Here is an 18,305-nt window from a genome sequence, read left to right as displayed (position 1 = left end):
CTGCTTATATACCAAATTAAATCTAATCAAAGAGACAGTGGAGAGGAGGGAACAACGAGGGGTAACTTTGAATACTTAGCTTTGTGCTCTAAAACAGAGGCTCGACGACGACAGGTCCAAGCGATGGGATCGCCCGCACTGGGAGGAGGCGCGCGGTTGAACGCTCTCTGCTCTTCTCTCGGTGGGCTGCTGCTGTCGACGACGATGAGCTTGGGTACTCACTGGAAGAACCCGATCACGGCCGCGCGAGCGGCGCGGTATGCGGGGGGTGCTGCACTGTTGTGCTCGATAAAATATCAATGCGCCACGTGATATAATGAAAACGTGAACTTTACTCAAACCAAACGAACTTTTGCGGCAAAATTTGTGGCCTAGCCAACCGCACGCGTCCCACTAGGGATTATCACTTAATAACTTGATCACTCGGAAACACTAGCACGAAAAAAGCCACCGAACTGAAAAGTATCGGGAGACAAACCGGACGACCGAAAAGATGCGACTGTCTCGCACGAACGCTCGCCAAAGAGTGATGGTTGTGGGTTTGTTACTGTAATTTGTTACATTTTTTTTTTTTGTTTCGCATTTTTTTCCATCGTTATGGTATAATGTTAAGAACTAAACTTTTGATTTGAATTAAACTAAAATTCTCACTTGTTGTTTGCACCCGGGCCACAGTCAGCGGCCATAGTAGCAGCGTATCATAGCGGATCCTGTCTGTCTGGCACACACTGCAACGTAACGGTGTGAAACGGAAACTATAAACGACTTACCCCTTACGTTTACTCCGGCAGGTGTCATTTCTTCTTGATCCTCTGAGCTATCCACTCCAGGCCCTGGTAGAGTCTGGAATAAAATGGAGAAGTGATTTAGAGAAGGTGAAAATAGGAGTTAAAGAGATTGTTTCCAATATAAGATCAAAAAATTCTTCAAAGTAGGGCCACTAAGGGCACAATATATCGCCGGGGCCTGTGGCGTAGTGGCTACACGCTCACTTCATAAGTGGATGGTCATGGGTTCGATACCAGCCCCGGCACTTGCAGTGGCAATTTTTCGTCAGTTGCTCTTCCCTCCAAGAGCGGCTGACATCTGACCCTCTGCTGAGCATATGCTCTAACGGACCTGGACTAACGGCAACTCATAATGGACCCGCTATCGGACTTGGAGCAATAGCCACACATCAATATCCTCGCGTTCATCATTCTACCATGGACAGGGTAGAAAAGTGACAGCAGCACAAAAGCAACCAGTTCGATATAGTAGAATTAGAATAGAATACATTTCGGCGCTGAACAAAGTGTAAAGTGCAGCTGCCAATTGGAATCGCAGCAGCCATCAGCAAAGGGAATGATGGCAACATCATTGCTACAGAGGAACCAACTCCCCAATAATGTGGTAAATGATACTATCTACATTGATTGCAAAAGCTATAGCTAAAGCTTTCCAGTCTGTATCTAGCTAATCAAAAACTTTCAAACCTTCAAAGAGATGGCGGAAAATTAACGCTTACAGTATCCCAGAATGCCTTGAAGCAGACTACAATAACCGTTTTTCAGGGTGCGATTTGGAACACGCTCTAGAAGGACTGAAATGATCTACACCAGCAGATGATCAGATACACTACAAAATGATTTCTATGCTGCCTTTCCAACAAACAATTTTGCTGTACAAGAGTGGAAGAAACCACTCTTATGCAAACTTTGACTGTCATTTAGCTAGTTCTGCTACTTGGATTATGACTGCAAGAAGGCCTACAATTAGTAATGGGAAGAGTCTAAGTACCCCAATAATGGCTGGCGACAGTCAACGGTTGTCCCAATGCATAAAAGAAAAAGAAATCGGTTGAATCCGGACAACTACATACCAATTTTTCTAAACAGTTGCCTAGGCAAAGTGATGAACAGATTGATCAATAACCACCGCCTTGTGCATATTCTAGAATCTAGGAAATTGATAAGCATTGATGCGTGCACTTTTCGCAAAGGTTAAACGACAGTTGATCACCTTTAAGGTGTACTACAGTAATGGAAAAGATCATCAGAGAAGCTCATGTCTAAAGAGAATACACGGTGTTTTTAGATGTACATCATACGTATCAAAGCGTATTACTGGTTCTTGACAAACCTTGACTGTGGTTATGAATGAAAAATTGAAGAAAACTTCCTTCTGTTTCTCGAGACAATGCTTCAGAAAAGGTGTTTCTAAGTTTTAGCCAACGGATATCTGTCAACATAAAAACTGATGGAGACAGGAATCTTACTTAATGCGGATAATGTAATACTAGCAACTGGAAATACCTCGGCACTAGTCAACGATCAACTACAAAATGCACTTGCTAAGGTTCAGCAATCGCAAGGAGAAACTGGATTCGAAAAACCACCAGGAAAAAGTGCCTTAGTCATCTTTCGCCAGCAATGCCTCCTAGCATTTTTCAGCAATTTCTAGTATGGTATCTCCCGTTTTTTTAAGTGGAATTCATGGGAGAAGGCTAAGAGAAGTTCCTGGAGGAATTCCATGAGAAATTTACCGAGGAATTCCTGGATGAAAACTTTTGAAAAAATCATGGATGAATCCTTGGAGAAATCCATGGAAGAATCGCCGAAGGAATTTATTGAAGAATCCTTGAGAAACTGCCCGGAAGATAGTCAGCTAGAATGCTGAGAAAAATACATAGAAGAATTCCTGAAGGAAGCCCGAGAGAAGCTCCTGGAGGAGTCCCTGAATATAATCTCTTGGGGCAATTCCTGGAGGATCACCGGAGTAACTTCTGGAAGAACTCTTGGAAGATTTCCTTGAATACCCAGCATGAAATCCTAGCAAAAATAGAATAGAAATCTCTAGAACAATTCCGAAAGGTTTCGTGGTAGGAATTTCTAGAGAAATCCTATTCTGGAAGAAATCCTCTAGTTAGCCTAGTGGTTCAGGCTATAGATCGCCAATCCAGAGACGGCGGATTCGATTCCCGTTCCGGTCGGGAACATTTTCTCGACTCCCTGGGCGGCATAATGTATCATTGTACTTGCCTCACAATACATGTACAAATTCATGCAACGGCAGGCAAAGAAAGCCCTTCAATTATTAACCGTGGAAGTGTTCAAAGAACACTAAGATGAAGCGAGGTAGGCCAAGTATCAGTGAGGACGCGAGAAGAAGAAATCCTTCAATATTTTCTAGAGAAACTCCATCAGGAACTCCTACAGGAAGATACTTTTTTTGAAGACAAACTACGGTAAAATTAACCATATTTGACGTAAAGTCAAAAGGAATTTAACATTGTTTTGGCTGCAATGCAATCAGAGAATCTCCTGATTTATCAAAGAAGTGACCGAGGGATTCATTAGTAAAACATTTGCATCAAAATAATCTGTTTGATGTTATGTTAAATATTGTTTTTTTTACATCCCTCTTTGACATCGAGGGAGTGCTCAGATAAATTGAATTGGAAACAAAGTAGAAACATGTTAATTTCAACAAAAGCGGCCATAAAATACTGGATTGTTAAATCAAACAGAATTTCACATGAATTTTAAATTGATCTGTTTGAAACTAAAAGAATTTACATAATTTCAAACGAATTCCAATGTGTAAATTCAACATACGTTATTTCAGTTTCAATGTGAACGACTTTCTGTTCGTGTAAGGAAGACCTAGAAAAATCCCTTGAGGAATTGGTAGAAGTATTCTGGAGGAATCCATAGAGGAGTCCTGGAAGGAATAGGAGCAATTTCTCGTTAGAATCGCAGGAAGATTACTAGGAAGAATTCTAGCAAAAATGCCAGAAGAAATACCTAAAATGATTCATAAGGTACCATAGTTGGAGTTTCTGAAAGATTCATAGGAAGAATTGCTAGAAGCACAGCTAGAAGAATTGCTTGAGGAATCTCTGCTGGAGTTTCTGGAGGAAGTCCAAGAGGAGTTTCTGGAGGAATTCCATGGAGAATCTATAGATAAAATCTGTGGAGAAATTCTTCGTTTAGTGTTTGGGGAAATTCCTGGAATTTCTGAAAGAATCCCAGCTAGAATGCCAGGGAAAATTTCTAGAAGAATCCTTAGAAGAATTCCTGTAGATATCACAGTTAGCACTTCTGGAGGAGTCCAAGGATGAATTGGCGGAAGAACCGCACAGGATGCATTACTTGAGGAATCTCAGCTGGGCTACCTAAAGAAGTTCATGAGGAGGCCTATGAGGTATTTCTGGACGAGTCCATGGATAAAATTTCTGAATGAATCACCGGAGGAACATCTGGAAGAATCTCGGGAAGATTTCCTTGAATAATTCCAGCAAGAATTCCTGAAGGACTCCCTTGAGAAATTCCTGGATGTGTTACAGTAAGAATTTCTGGAGAAGTTCTAGTAGAAATTGCAAGAAGAACTACAGCAGAAATTACTTGAGAAATCCCAGCTATAGTCCCAGTTGGAAATTCTGGCGTAATGCCAAGAGGAGGTCCTGGAGGAATCCCATGAGGAATTTATAGAGGAATCTCTGGATAAAATCTCTGAAGGAACTCCTTGAGGAATCACAGGAGGAACTTTTGGAAGAATTCCAAGAAAATTTCTTTGAATAATACCAGCAAGAATTAATGACGGAATCCCAGGCAATATCCCTGGAGGAATGCCTACAAGAACTTTGGGAGGTACCATAGTAAGGAAATTCTAAGTGAGATGGCTTGAGGAATCATTACAGGAATTTCTAGAGAAACTACATCAGTACTGCCTGGAGGAATGCAAATTGAAATCTCTGGAAGAATTGGTGGAGGAGCCCCTGCAGGGATCGCAGGAGGAATTTCAGAAGGAATTACAAGAATATTGCTTTGAGCTTGAATAATCCTAGAAAGAATTCATAAAGAAATTTCAATAAAAAAAATAGGAATTTGCAGAAGGAATCCTGAAAGTCATAGTAGGAATTTCTAGAGTAATCCTATTGACAATCTCTACAAAAAATTCTAGAGAAACCCAATCGGGAACTCTTGGCGAAGTCCGAAGAGAAGTTCTCTAAAGAAATCCCGGAGGAATACCTAAATAAATCCCTGGAAAAATGGTAGGGAAATCTGAAGGAACTAATGAAGGAGTCATTGGAGGGGTTGAAAGATGATTTTCTGGAGGAAACCCGGGAAGATTGCCCGGAAAAGCTCCAGGAGAAACACCTAGAGCAATCCCTAGAAGAATTCCTGGAGGTCTCTCTCTCTCTTATTGGCGTAACGTCCTCATTGGGACAAAGCCTGCTTCTCAGCTAGTGTTCTATGAGCACTTCCACAGTTATTAACTGAGAGCTTCCTCTGCCAATGACCATTTTGCATGCGCATATCGTGTGGCAGGCACGAAGATACTCTATGCCCAAGGATCAAGAAAATTTCCTTTTACGAAAAGACCTTTTACGAAAAGACCGGGAATCGAACCCGTCACCCTCAGCATGGTCATGCTGAATACCCGTGCGTTTACCGCCTCGGCTATATGGGCCTGGAGGTATTACGGTGAGATTTTCTGAAGGAGTTTTAGGAGAAATTGCTGGAAGAACCACAGCAATAGTACCAGCTGGAATTTCTGGAGGAATTCCACTAGACCATGGATAAAATCTCTGAAGGAACTCTTGGTGAAATCATAGAAGGAACTTGCGAAGAATCCCATGAAGATTTTCTTGAATAATCTCAGTTGAAGATCCTGAAGGAATCCCAGGAAAAATCCTTAGAGTAAGCCCTTCAAGAACTTCGGGAGCGAGCGAGGTACCATAGTAAGAATTTCTAGTGAAATTCTAGAAGGTATTGCTTGAGAAATCTCTAAAGAAACTACAGCAGGACTGGTTGGAGAATGCAAAGATAAAACTCTGGAAGAATTAGTAGAGGTATTCTGGAGAAATCTATGGAGGAATCTCTCCTGAAGGGATCGCATAAGGCATGAAGGAATCCCAGACAACTTGACTTGAATAATCCCAGAAAAAATCCTCAAGAAATCCCAATAGAAATCATAGGAGGAATGGTTGGAAGAATCTACAAAAAAATGAGAAACCCAACTCTTAGCGGAATTCTAAGATAAGTTCCTTGAAGAAATCTTTGAAGGAATACCTAAATAAGTCCCTGAATGAATTGGTAGAGGTAATCTAAAGGAACCCATGAAGCAGACTCTGAAGGGGCTGCAGAATGAATTTCTAGTGTAGAAGAAATTACTGGAAGAACCGCAGGAGGAATTGCTTAAGGAATTCTTGGAGGATGGCCAAGAGGAGCCTCTTGGTAAAACTATTGAAAGAATTCATGGAGGGACAACCGGCAGAACATCTGGAAGATAGCCTTGAATAATTTCAGCTAGAATTCCTGAAGAAATCCAAACAAGAAACTCTAGGGGGAATTCATTAAGGAAAAGGTTGTTAAAGCAAAGATGGCCGCCACAATGACCGCCTTTCATTTTACTCAAATTTTGTCGAGCACAAATTTAGAGAATCATCGAACAAATTGCTTTGGAAATCCTACTCTACTCGTTATTTGCTTACTCACAGTGAATACCAAGTAGCATTTACAAACCAATTCGCATAACAAGTCTTCGGGTTTGTGCAGGAGGAAATCCGAGGTACCATGTGGTTTTTTGAAAAGGAACGTTCGTCACCTACACCTTCTTAAGGAATTCATAGGAAATCCTATCATGAATGCCTGAAGCAATTATAAGAGAAGTTCTCAGTGCTTGAAAAGTTCAGCGTTTTTATTCGAACGAATCAAAAATTATTCCTTCTTTAACCCTCCGAGGTTGTTACATTAAGCGCACCACGATGACGTAGTGCACGTTCAGCGAGCCTAGCTGGATCATATTTACCCCAACATCTTACTAAAGTTACCCAGCGCTTTTCAACCCAAAGCGATAGCTTTGCGACTTTATTGGCTGACATGCTTCTGAAGCAAGTGGGAGCGCAGGAGCAATGGAATCATGATGACTGAGAGTGAGGAACGATGGTTCAGCGGCTTATGACTCTCTGTATCTTTCTCAAAAATGTATCAAGGCGTTTCGGAAGGTTTCATGCGGGCTCCGACAGGCTTTCTCTTTGGGTTTGAGGGGAACGTTGGGAACTTTCAAAAAAGTTGTAAGGGGTTCAGAAGAAGAGTTTCAAGGCGTTTCAAGGGTTTCAGGGGGGCGGCACAGGTTGGAAGTGGTTTCCAGGGGTTTAATGATACTTTCGAAGAGATTCAAAAGATGTTTCAAAAAGAATTCTTGGGCTTCCAAGAACGTTACAGGAAATTTTATAAGAGGTATCAAGATGTTTTAGATTGTTTCGTGTGGTTCAAATGATTTCATGCGCAATAATCAAAATGTGCATAAATCGAACCGGACCAAACAAGGAGGGAGCTTTATGCTGACTTAGTGCTATATGCCTTGGATGAAAATGAGTTAGTTTGCCAAAACAGGCTTTGTTCCTGAGGTGTGAAATGGGTCCAAGATGCGTTTCCAGGAGTTTCAGGGGAGCCGAAAAAACAGAGTTCCTGGGGGTTTCAGTGATCCTTAGGAGGTTACAGATTTGTTTTGGTTTAGTCATTTTAAGAAGTTTTGGAGCGTTACAGTGGGATTTAGGGAGCTCCCCTGAAATACTTACAGAACAACTTGAAACCTTCCGAAATGCCCTTGAAATCACCTGGAACTTCTTTAGAATCCCCCTGAAACCAACTGAAATAGCCTGATCGATACAAAATTTACAACCATAAGGTACACCGGGGCAAGTTGAAAAGGTTGGGGCAAGATGAAACGCGAAGTTTTGAAATAAATTTCAATACAATTTGGAAATTTATCCTTCGTTAAAGGATTGTTTGAATTTGTAATGGCAATCAAATTGTTTACCATCATTTGAAAACATCATGTTAACCCCCTGTTTCATCTTATCCCACCCGTTTGAACTTGCCCCGGTGTACCTTATTTTTGAAGGATTTTTGTTATAATTCTAGCATAGCATAGCATAGCAAAGGATAGGAACACTCACTTGCAAAGAGTTACACTCACTTGCAGTTTTCTCTGCTCAGAAGTGTACAATCAAAAAACGATGTATGAACGGCTATTGTCATGTGATTTTGTCTAAAAGTTTACCGAATAGAGTAGGAGTCGCACGCGCATATCGAAATCGTGAGGGAGCTGCGGAGGCAACTCTCCACGAGGTGAATGTAAATTACACTCACCTCGTGGAGAGTCGCTTTCACAGCTCCCTCACGACTTTGGAATTCGTGTGCGACCTCTACTCTATTCGGCAAAGTTTTAGACAAAACCACAATGCAAAAGTCGTCCATACATCGTTTCTTGATTGCACGCTTCTGAGCCGAGAAAACAGCAAGTGAATGTAACTCTTTGCAAGTGAGTGTTCCCATCCCTGAGCATAGCTTATATTACACATCGTGGGTGACTATACATTCATAGACTTAATACAATGCTCAGCTTCATATGTTTTGAAAAGTCTAACACGAATTGTCGCTTCAAGAACGTCGGTATTAACGCCTTTTTCTGCGTGTTAGAATTGATCAAAACAAGCATCACATTGCATACCTGGCCACGTCCTTACAGGCGCTAGGAAAGGGTAGGAATGTTAGTTCAACGTCTACTTCAAAAGATACAGGGTATCCAAACTATTTTCATAGGCGTTACAGGAAAAGGAATTCGTGTTAGTAGTAATGGAAAATTGTATAACTAAGTAATTCGGTGTAATGTCGTTGCACTCATGTATACGCGTCTGTATCAGCCGTTTACATCATAAGATAATTACTTAAGCTCGATTTATAATAAGATTTCCAGAAACTTTTTGGAAAGTATATAAATTTTATTAGTATTCTACTAAAACAAACTTACCCTTCTCCGGTGAGCGCACAACAGGACTGTATGTGCCACTGGTGCTTCTTGATTGAGGTCAAGTCTAACTGTTTGGAAATTTCAGCTGCACTCATCGATTCTTTTAGATCCTAAAAAATAGGTATGTATCAATTAATATAAATACACCCATACCCATAACATACGACGGGCTTCCCCACAGCCCCAAAAAAACGGACAACTCACCTGCTTATTGGCATACACTAACAAACTAGCCTTGGTTAAGTCTTCATGCTGCAACATTTTGTACAGTTCTTCCCGCGTCACCGCTAACCGCTCGCGGTCTGTCGAATCTATTACCATTATGATAAACTGTTGCATGTTTGGATCATCGGAGCCGCAGCAGCCACACCACCGTAGATTCATTCATAACCGTCGTCGTCGTCGTCGTCCGTTGAACGAAATTGGATTGAAAGAAAGCAAGGAGGAAAAAAAAGAGCAGAGAAACACGTGAGGAAGAAAAACACGAGAAAATGTTGTTTACAAAACAGTTGAACAGTTGTTGCTTTCTAGTTGCATGTAATAAAAAATAAACACCATACGAACAGCAATAGCAGCATCGCATTGCGTATAAGGAGACGGGGAGCACATGTTTGCCTTAAAATAAAACCGAAATTGGAAGTGGTGAGACTGACGACCTAGCTGACGACAACACGACCGTCATGCGCCATTGGTGTAACTTAGGAAAGTTGTTTGAAGGCAACTAAGGGGAAGTAATACCTCTTTTCTAGATTTGTTGAAAAATTTTCAATTACATTTGGAATGAAATATTCAGCAGAAATTGTTGCTAAACGATTTTCTTTAAAAAAATCCAGTGGTTGTTGCTGGAGATACAGTGGTATAAATTTGTTGAAATTCATGAAAGAAGTTCTCGTGAAACTCCTTGTGTTAACAGTAACAGTTAACATTCTTTGGGTAAAATTTTCTGGGAAATTCATGAGGATCGGATATCAGCAGAAATTTTCGGGAGAGTTACTTGTAGTCTCAAGCTAGGCAATAGAGTCCTGAACCGAAGAGCAGGGGCTCTATCTTTTTATCACCATTGTTGGTAGTATTTTAATATTGAATTTCTGTAAGTACAAAATAAATCTATAAAGTTTTCAAAACCCCCTCCTAGTTAGTGTATTTCTAGATACGGCAATGATGAGCTAGTGAACGCCAGCTAGGGAAGGAAACGGGGTGGCAATATCCAAAGAATTCGAAACCAAAATAAACACACATAGGCCGAGGGGCACATGTTTGTCTTATTATGGATTACTCATGTGCATCGCAGCACTAGACAGAAAAAAAACATCAACATTGTTGTCGGTGGGTAATTTAAAGTGCACGGTCATCAGCAGACTGGCTATATGTAGCAGACCGGTGCTGGCAAACACACGTGATACCATTTCAGGCGGCGCAACCAGTCGTCGTCGTCGAAGAGGGCGGGAAACCTTAACAACCCAACAGTCCCATCCATGTGAGCCGTGAAATGCCTGCTGAAAATACCCCATACTCTTACCTCTGTGTTTGTGTAATACGTGCTCCACGCGGCCCGTAAACTCTGCTGGCCGCCCAGGTCCCACACCAGAAAGTGAATGTTTTTCCACACGATCTGCGCACCGCGGACGCCCCATATGTTGTTGAGGAGAAGGGGAGTATTGTTGTTTGCGGGTTGGTTGTTTGATGTTATGATCCGGACGTTGTCGACGACGAAAAGTTGGCACACGTTATGATGGTTGGAGCAGCAGCACGGTACGGCAATGTTCAAACATGAAAAGAAAGAAATAAATGGGAAAAACCGGATAAGTTTTCGAGCAACAGTTTTTAATCCGGACAAAGCTGGAAATTTAATCCTACCCTTCAGGAGTCTCAGGCGGAAGTGTAAGATACATTGTACGTACATACAATGTTTCTTGTGCTAATAGTAAGAGATTTATTTTTTATTTGTGATTCTTTAGTCTGTTTTATGTTTATGTTGAAAACTCCCATTTGTGCCATTTTTTATACGGTCCTTTGTATCTATTTGAAAGGTTTTTGTTCATTCCAACAAAATCATCAGATTCTTAAGACACGTCAAAATGTAACTTCTCATGTATCAGTCTAGATAGAGTTTAAATAAGGGTTAAAATAAACTTTTTGACACTTAGACGCAAGATTACATCTCGTAACCTAGCGTTTGATGGCCAAAAAGTGCAACCACATTTTGTCACTTTAATAAGAAGAAAAAGTCGATGAAGAGAAATCAATCATGTTACTTTCGCCTCAATCGAGAGATTAAAGCCTGAAACTAAACAAAGTACAACAGGTTTATTACGGGGTATGACTGACTCCTGAACATTTTTGGCAGATAACCAGTAAATGTTGCTGATTGTTTCATGCATTCCGTAATACAAATTGCTGAATTTCTGCGCAGTATTATGAATTTCGATCGATCGCACAGCAAATCTTTCGAATCCAGTTGCTAGTCGAAATGGGTCAGAACGTGCCTCTGGAGCCGACATACTGTACTGATACTGATCGAACTCCTGTAGTAACGATAGTAATTCGGTTTTGGGTTCCTTATCGCTTAGCCAGTTTCGAAAATTTGAACAACGAAAGCAGCACTTGCCTAAAACGGCTGCATGCTGTCGTCAAAGAACTTTGGTCTAAGATCTGCATGTGATTTGGTTTGTAGGAGTCGTACGTCGATGATTGATTACTGCGATGCGTCCAGGTTGCAAATCGAGTCTTCATGGCTCTCGATTAGGTTGTCCCAAAAATTGCACATGGTCAAAAAGCTTGGGGGCTCACCCTGCAAATGATAGCTAAGGGTGTTAGAAACATACTTTTGTATGACGGCAACTTTCAGAAATGACGTTAAGAGGTCGCCCCGGTGAGATTTGTGAAAAATGACCATTTTTCGTAATAAATTTCATACAAATATTTTTTACCGCACAAAAATTGGCAATACCCACTATTTTTATATTTTTTACAGCTTGATATGGATCCAAACTTTTTGGAAAAAATAATTGACGACATGTTTTGCAGGTAACTTTTTGATACTGAATTTTGGAATTCACTAAAATTTGTCATTTTTTGATATACTCTGCATTTTACCCACCATAAAAAGTATCTGAACCTAATGCAAATTTTAAATAATTTCCATAAAAAGATAGGAAATTTTATGAGGAAAAACTTTGCCGAAGACAGCATGGCGTTTTTTCTATCCGTTTTAGAGTTATTCACGATTTACTATTTGGTGAAATTTGAATTTTTAGGTATTTTTCTAAAAATGTCACATAAGAACTTCTTAAAACACATACAAAGTAAAAAAAATCACGTATACTCAACAAGTATTTGTCTTGATTGTGTTATGGAATTATGGTGAAATCATTTATTGATTTTTATTTTTTGTTATTCAATACCTTCATATAGAAATTAACTAGCAAAGATTTCTAAAAAAGCTAGCTCTCTTGACAAGCTTCGTACTGCCTATTGATTTTTTAAAGATATTCTCCACAAAATGTTGAGCCATATTTTCGCGTTTATCTTACTTTCCTGTAGATATTCTCAATTATTTTTCTACACGAAGACGTATGCGTCCTGGACCAGTGAAACAGCCCTGGAAACAGTGGCAAAGTGAATAAAGGCGAATACATTTATCCATACCAAATTCAAATCGCGATTACGAACATCTTACGTAAGAATACCAATTTTTAGATTTTTTTTTTTTTTTTTGCTAGGTTTCTAGCTGCACTCTGAATAGAGTTGAAACTTCTACACTAGACCCGAAGATAGGAAAGAGTACGTAATCTTTCAGAAGCAGTTTACCAGCCGTACGCGGAAAATGATATCCATTAAGACACTGTTGCAAACTGACTCAGGAAGTTACGGTAGAAGGTTGGAAAGTTTTCAATTGGTCAGTCGGTCAGGATTTGCCTATGTTGTGTTATGGTTACACGGTTTGTATTTGTCTTCTTGTTGTGGTATGGTTCAATATGTTTTCTGCTCGTTAAGTCGTAGGTTTGTTTTCATTTTCATCGAATCAGTTAAACCCCATATGTTAAAATATAGTCGATCCTGTATCAAATTGTTTTCTAGACTACGCTAATCGTTTTCTACTTCTCTGTGTTCATCTCTTGTGTCCTTAAATTGTCATCGGTCCAACACCCATAGAAACATGTAACTGAACTTCTGATATTTTTCTGTTGGTGTCATAATACCATCTAAGAGATAAACAAAAATACCCCTAGTTGGTCAGTTGATTGCAATAAAATTTTAAAATAATTAAGATTGTTTGTCAACTATTATGTATTCATCCCCCTTCAAATACTATGAAAAATATTCAAATTCGTTCAATTTTCCTATCGGTCCTACCTAGATAAACCATGTCATTTTCTCAAGCGTGGCCCAGTAATGTCAACCTAGTCATACACAAGGAACGTTGTTCAGTTAATAAAAGCAGTAAGTTTTGTCCAAAATGTCACGTCGAACGCATTGACGTCAACAATGCGTTTAAGTGTTCGCACGTTAGCTTCGAATCTATCAGCACAATTAAGTGCTGCAAATCTCCTTCCCACTATTAATTCTTCGGTTGATTTTAATTGCTTTATTTAAAGAAAATTTGACCAACTAACATTGTAAAAATTCGAAAAAGCGTCTATGACATCAATAAATTTCTAATCAAAATCAACCGAGAAACGTGGGAAATAGAGCCCAAACAACATTTTGCAGTCAGCTGGCTGTAAAAGGTTCCAAAACCTGTCACAAATCGTATAATGCTTTTATTAGGAATTGTAACGATCATCAAAAGCTTCTCAAATCCAACCGACTTGGAACTATTGCTTGGGAATAGACTCTAATGAGCCCTGGCGGTTCCTCCGTGTTTATCGAGCATGTCTGATGCATATGATCAGCCATACTCCATCTGCAGCAGCCGGTTCGTGATGAACCGTTGGAGGCGCATTAAAGTGTTAAAAAGGTGATATGTTTCACTAAAGAACACTACATTACAATAATCAAAATGAAACTCCTTCACTTTAATACCGTCAACCCCTGCGAACTTGGCCAGGGAATACCAATTTTTAGATTCTAAGTTTCAATTCAAGACATTCTATAAAGCAGAGCATGTCTTGTTTTACACTTACTGACTTGAACTATCTTATCAACACCGAAAATAAGATATACCAAGGCAAATTGAAACGGGTGGGACGAGATGAACCAGTGAGTTAACGTAATGTACCTAATCCAAGGTTAGAACAATTTGATTACCATTACACATACACGGCATACAATAAGACAAGGTAGGCTATTGTTGGTAAACAACAGTTTTGGACGTAAAAAAGTGACGTCATTTTTATCATCCTATATGTTGATCAAAATGATAGGGACTACTAGAACGTTTTATTCATGTCTTTGAACGATTAAACGACATCATTGAAAAACAAAATCGGCATGTTTTGCGGAATGTATCACCTTCTAAATGATATAGAAAATGTACCGTGCGTTTGATTGTGTATTATGCTCGTATAAACCATTGTCAATACATCACCGTTAAAAATGCCATGGCCTACTGAGGCATCTCAAAATGGTACCTAATGATAAAGTTTCTCGCTAGTAGGTACATTTCTGTATCAAAGAAAATGGATTTGTTAACAGAAACAAAAATTCAATAAATGATGCCACCATAATTCCTAAACACAATCAAGACAAAAACTTGTTGAGTATACGTGATTTTTTACTTTGTATGTGTTTTAAGAAGTTCTTATGTGATAAGACGGGCTTGGTGGTCTAGTGGCTACCGCTTCTGATTTATATGCAGAAGGTCCTGGGTTCAATCCCTGGCCCGTCCCTTTCCTCCAACTTTGTATCTTTCTATATACTTTCTCTCTGCTCTCTACATATACAACTCATGTATATAAATATGTTCATAGCCGTCGCTAGAACAGAAACGAGTTGAAAAAGCCGTTTCCCTTCCTTCCAAACTTTCACAGCACAGTGTCACAATCCTATTAGAAAACGCCTACAAGTTATGCAATCAAGCGAACTGTGCCGCACATCTTTAAAATAATAAAATCACACAATTCTATCACCTTCCCCTGGTATCCACACACCAATGTGTGAACCTTCTGCCAACCAATTCCCACCAACACTCCAACATCCGCATGAATTTGTGCTGGCGCAGAGGTATATTCGGCCAGATGTGGATACAAAGGATTGCAATCATCACTTCCTTACCCCTTCCCCACATTGACCTGCAACCTGACGTGGCAGGCGCCATTGTCGCCTAAAAATATAAGATCACCAACGCTCACACACTGAAGATGCCTGCTAGTCCCCGGCAGTTATCTCATTGGTCCTTGTGTGAGTGTAGCTGGTCTGGCGATACTGGAGTAGCATCCACGGGCGGTCAATCAAGCTCAAGCTCAAGCTCAAGTTTTAAGAAGTTCTTATGTGACATTTTTAGAAAAATACCTTAAAATTCAAATTTCACCAAATAGTAAATCGTGAATAACTCTAAAACGGATAGAAAAAACGCCATGCTGTCTTCGGCAAAGTTTTTCCTTATAAAATTTCCTATCTTTTCATGGAAATTATTTAAAATTTGCATTAGGTTCAGATACTTTTTATGATGGGTAAAATGCAGAGTATATAAAAAAATGACAAATTTTAGTGAATTCAAAAATTCAGTATCAAAAAGTTACCTGCAAAACATGTCGTTAAATATTCCAAGAAGTTTGGATCCATATCAAGCTGTAAAAAATATAAAAATAGTGGGTTTTGCCAATTTTTGTACGGTAAAAAATATTTGTATGAAATTTATTACGAAAAATGATCATTTTTCAAAAATCTCACCGGGGCGACCTCTAAACGTCATTTCTGAAAGTTGCCGTCGTACAAAAGTTTGTTTCTAACACCCTTAGCTATCATTTGCAGGGTGAGCCCCCAAGTTTTTTGCAATTTTGGGACAACCTACTCTCGATGTTCAATATCGCAGGTATCACTCACTTTATATCACATTTCGTCCAACTTCTTCTTCTTCTTTATGGCTCTACGTTCGCATCGAAACTCTGTCTGGCTCTCTACAACTTGGTGTTCTTTGAGCGCTTCCTCATTTTTTTAAGGGCTTTTTTTTTGCCTGCATAAATTTGTATATTGTGAGGCAATTAGTGTTACACTATGCCCAGGGAGTCGAGAAAATTTTCCTGACCGGAACGGGAATGCCCAACTGGCCGTATCCGAATAGACGATCGAAAGCCTTAACCACTAGGCTAATTAGAGATCCCAACTTCTCCAGCCTCAGGAACTCATTTTTGGGAACACTTTTATTTCTTCGTGTGGGGTTTTTTGATATTTTTCTCATAGTTAAATTCCGGTAATTTCTCCAAGGAATCTTGGAAGATTTCTTCGAGATTTTTTTGTTAGGATTTTTATGGATCTTTTAAGAAACCTTCCCAACAATCATCGTGGGATTGCATTAGGAACTTTTCCAGCGAATAATAGTAAATTACTCTCACAATTCCTTTCATGATTTCTCAAAATATCTTTTCATAAATTTCTTGCTACATCAAGCATTTCTCCAAGAATTCTATCTGGGATTCCTCCAGGGATTATTTACGGGATTTCTCTTCGTATTTCTCCCAGGATTCTTCCAGGGATTCATTCAGGAACTTCACCAGATATTCCTGACGGGATACCTTCCGGGGATTTATCTTGATATTTTCACATAGATTCCTACCGGGAACCCTCCACAGGGATTTTTTTTAAAGAATTATCCCATGGACTGCTTCAGAAATTCCTCTAGAGAATGTCCATGATTCCAAGCTATGTCCTAGAAATCTTCTAGTACTCCTGCAGGGATTCCTCTATGGTTTCCTTCACAGATTTTATTCAAATATTTTTTCCGTGAATCTTACATTCAGGAATGCCATATATAAAGATGATCTGTATTATTTAGATTTTAGAGCAGCAGTACAAACAACAAATTGAATACAGATTGTGGGTGTACAAGACGTCCCGAGTGAGTAAACCCTTTCTTAGCGTGCATTGACAATGTAGGTAAATTTTCTGTGGTTAAATTAGACGAGTCCCGAGGAATAAAGACAAGTACAAACTAGACAAAGTCAAACATAGAGATTTACCATTACTGCAACCTATAAATACTAGGGTAATTAGAGTTTTGAATCCCTCTTGAAATAGTACCACTCGATCCAATAAGTGTTACGCGATCATAGTTTCGATATAATAAAACTAAATTGTTGTACCGAGAATAAACCGGTGTTAAGTGTTCCGATTTGAGTGAAGACACAAATCCCCCTTCAACTATCCGGGAAGCAGTGACCTAACGAAGAATACAGTCCACTTATCATCGTACCGAACAGTGGGCTATTTTATTTTTATGTGGGATACAGCTTTTTCACTTAAATTTAGTATAGGTTACAGATTTTTGAAAAGAGTGATACTGATTTTTCAAAATATCATCTGACATCCCTGCTTACATTAGTTGTTCTAGGATTACTCTTTGGATTATTATGGTGGAGCCTTGTGGTCGTGCGGTTAGCGTCACCAAGCGTATAAGCGTACCATGCCATGGGATGAGGGTTCGAAGACGGTGTCCGTGTCTTTTTTATCGAGATTTATCCAAGGATATCTCACGAAATTTCGCGAAATATTTTAGGATTTCTCAAAAAAATCACTCCTGGGATGATGGTGAACCTGGGCTTGTTAGTGGAATACCTGTAAGTGAAAAGAAAATCGGGTTAAGTACTGTTCCTTAGTGAAAAGGAACAGTACTTACCTCGATTATCTTTTTACTCACACATAGGACTTCTCCAGAGATTTTTCATGATTCGTGCAGAGATCTCCTCTGAATTCTAGAGGCTATTTATTTCGAACTTTTCGGATTCTCCACAGATGCTTATCAAAGGAAACATTATCTAGGGGTAGCTTCAAGTATTTTTTCAAGATTTTCTACAGCGGTTCCTCCTTGAGAGAAAGGACAGTGACGGCAAAGACTTCATATTTTTTTTGAAAATTTCAAGGATATCGTCCCATATACTCACCATTATTTCGATTTTCATTATTCTGATGCAAAGTTTGTGTTCAGGTAATAGAAACATATTGCATTCAGCTTTCTATTCACGCAAAAATATTGAAAATTGGTTGACTGAAACGTAAGATATTTGAATTTTAGTAAATTCCATACTTTTAAAAACTGTAGAACTCGATTTTCAGGTCAAGCTTAAATATTGTTCTTTTTTTCAAGCACGGTGTTGAATTAGTACGTTATTATGCATTAAAAATTAAAAACGCTGATATAAGTTCAGGTTTTGGTTTTATTTTGCAAACTAGTTTTATAACAAAAAATAAGTTATGAACTAACTTGATCAAACCAGTATACTGTTTGGTACAATTTTAGTTATTTTAACATCATCCTGCATCTAGTTTAAAACAAAATCAGTTGTCAAAAAATATAAAAACATCATAACACAATAACTCATTTATCTTTTTATTCGGGAAGTTAT

At 39.2% G+C, this 18,305-nt stretch overlaps 1 protein-coding gene across 1 annotated transcript in view; it reads right to left on the bottom strand.

Moving 5' to 3' along the window:
* Positions 1-709: 709 nt before the first annotated feature.
* LOC115267804 (ADP-ribosylation factor-like protein 5B) overlaps positions 710-18,305 on the bottom strand; it is a 34,307-nt gene continuing 16,711 nt past the window's right edge. Inside the window, exons 2-5 of the mRNA XM_062855564.1 lie at positions 10,322-10,414; positions 9,007-9,132; positions 8,803-8,912; positions 710-843 (exon numbers count right to left, since the gene is read on the bottom strand). Coding sequence (XP_062711548.1) covers positions 795-843; positions 8,803-8,912; positions 9,007-9,132; positions 10,322-10,414 — 378 coding nt within the window. The 3' untranslated portion in view covers positions 710-794. The remainder of the gene's footprint in view (positions 844-8,802; positions 8,913-9,006; positions 9,133-10,321; positions 10,415-18,305) is intronic.

Source organism: Aedes albopictus, chromosome 3 (assembly GCF_035046485.1).
Source record: "Aedes albopictus strain Foshan chromosome 3, AalbF5, whole genome shotgun sequence".
Classification (NCBI taxonomy): Eukaryota; Metazoa; Arthropoda; class Insecta; order Diptera; family Culicidae; genus Aedes; species Aedes albopictus.
The sequence above is the reverse complement of the archived record's forward strand: the minus strand, read 5'-3'. Positions and strand labels throughout refer to the sequence as shown.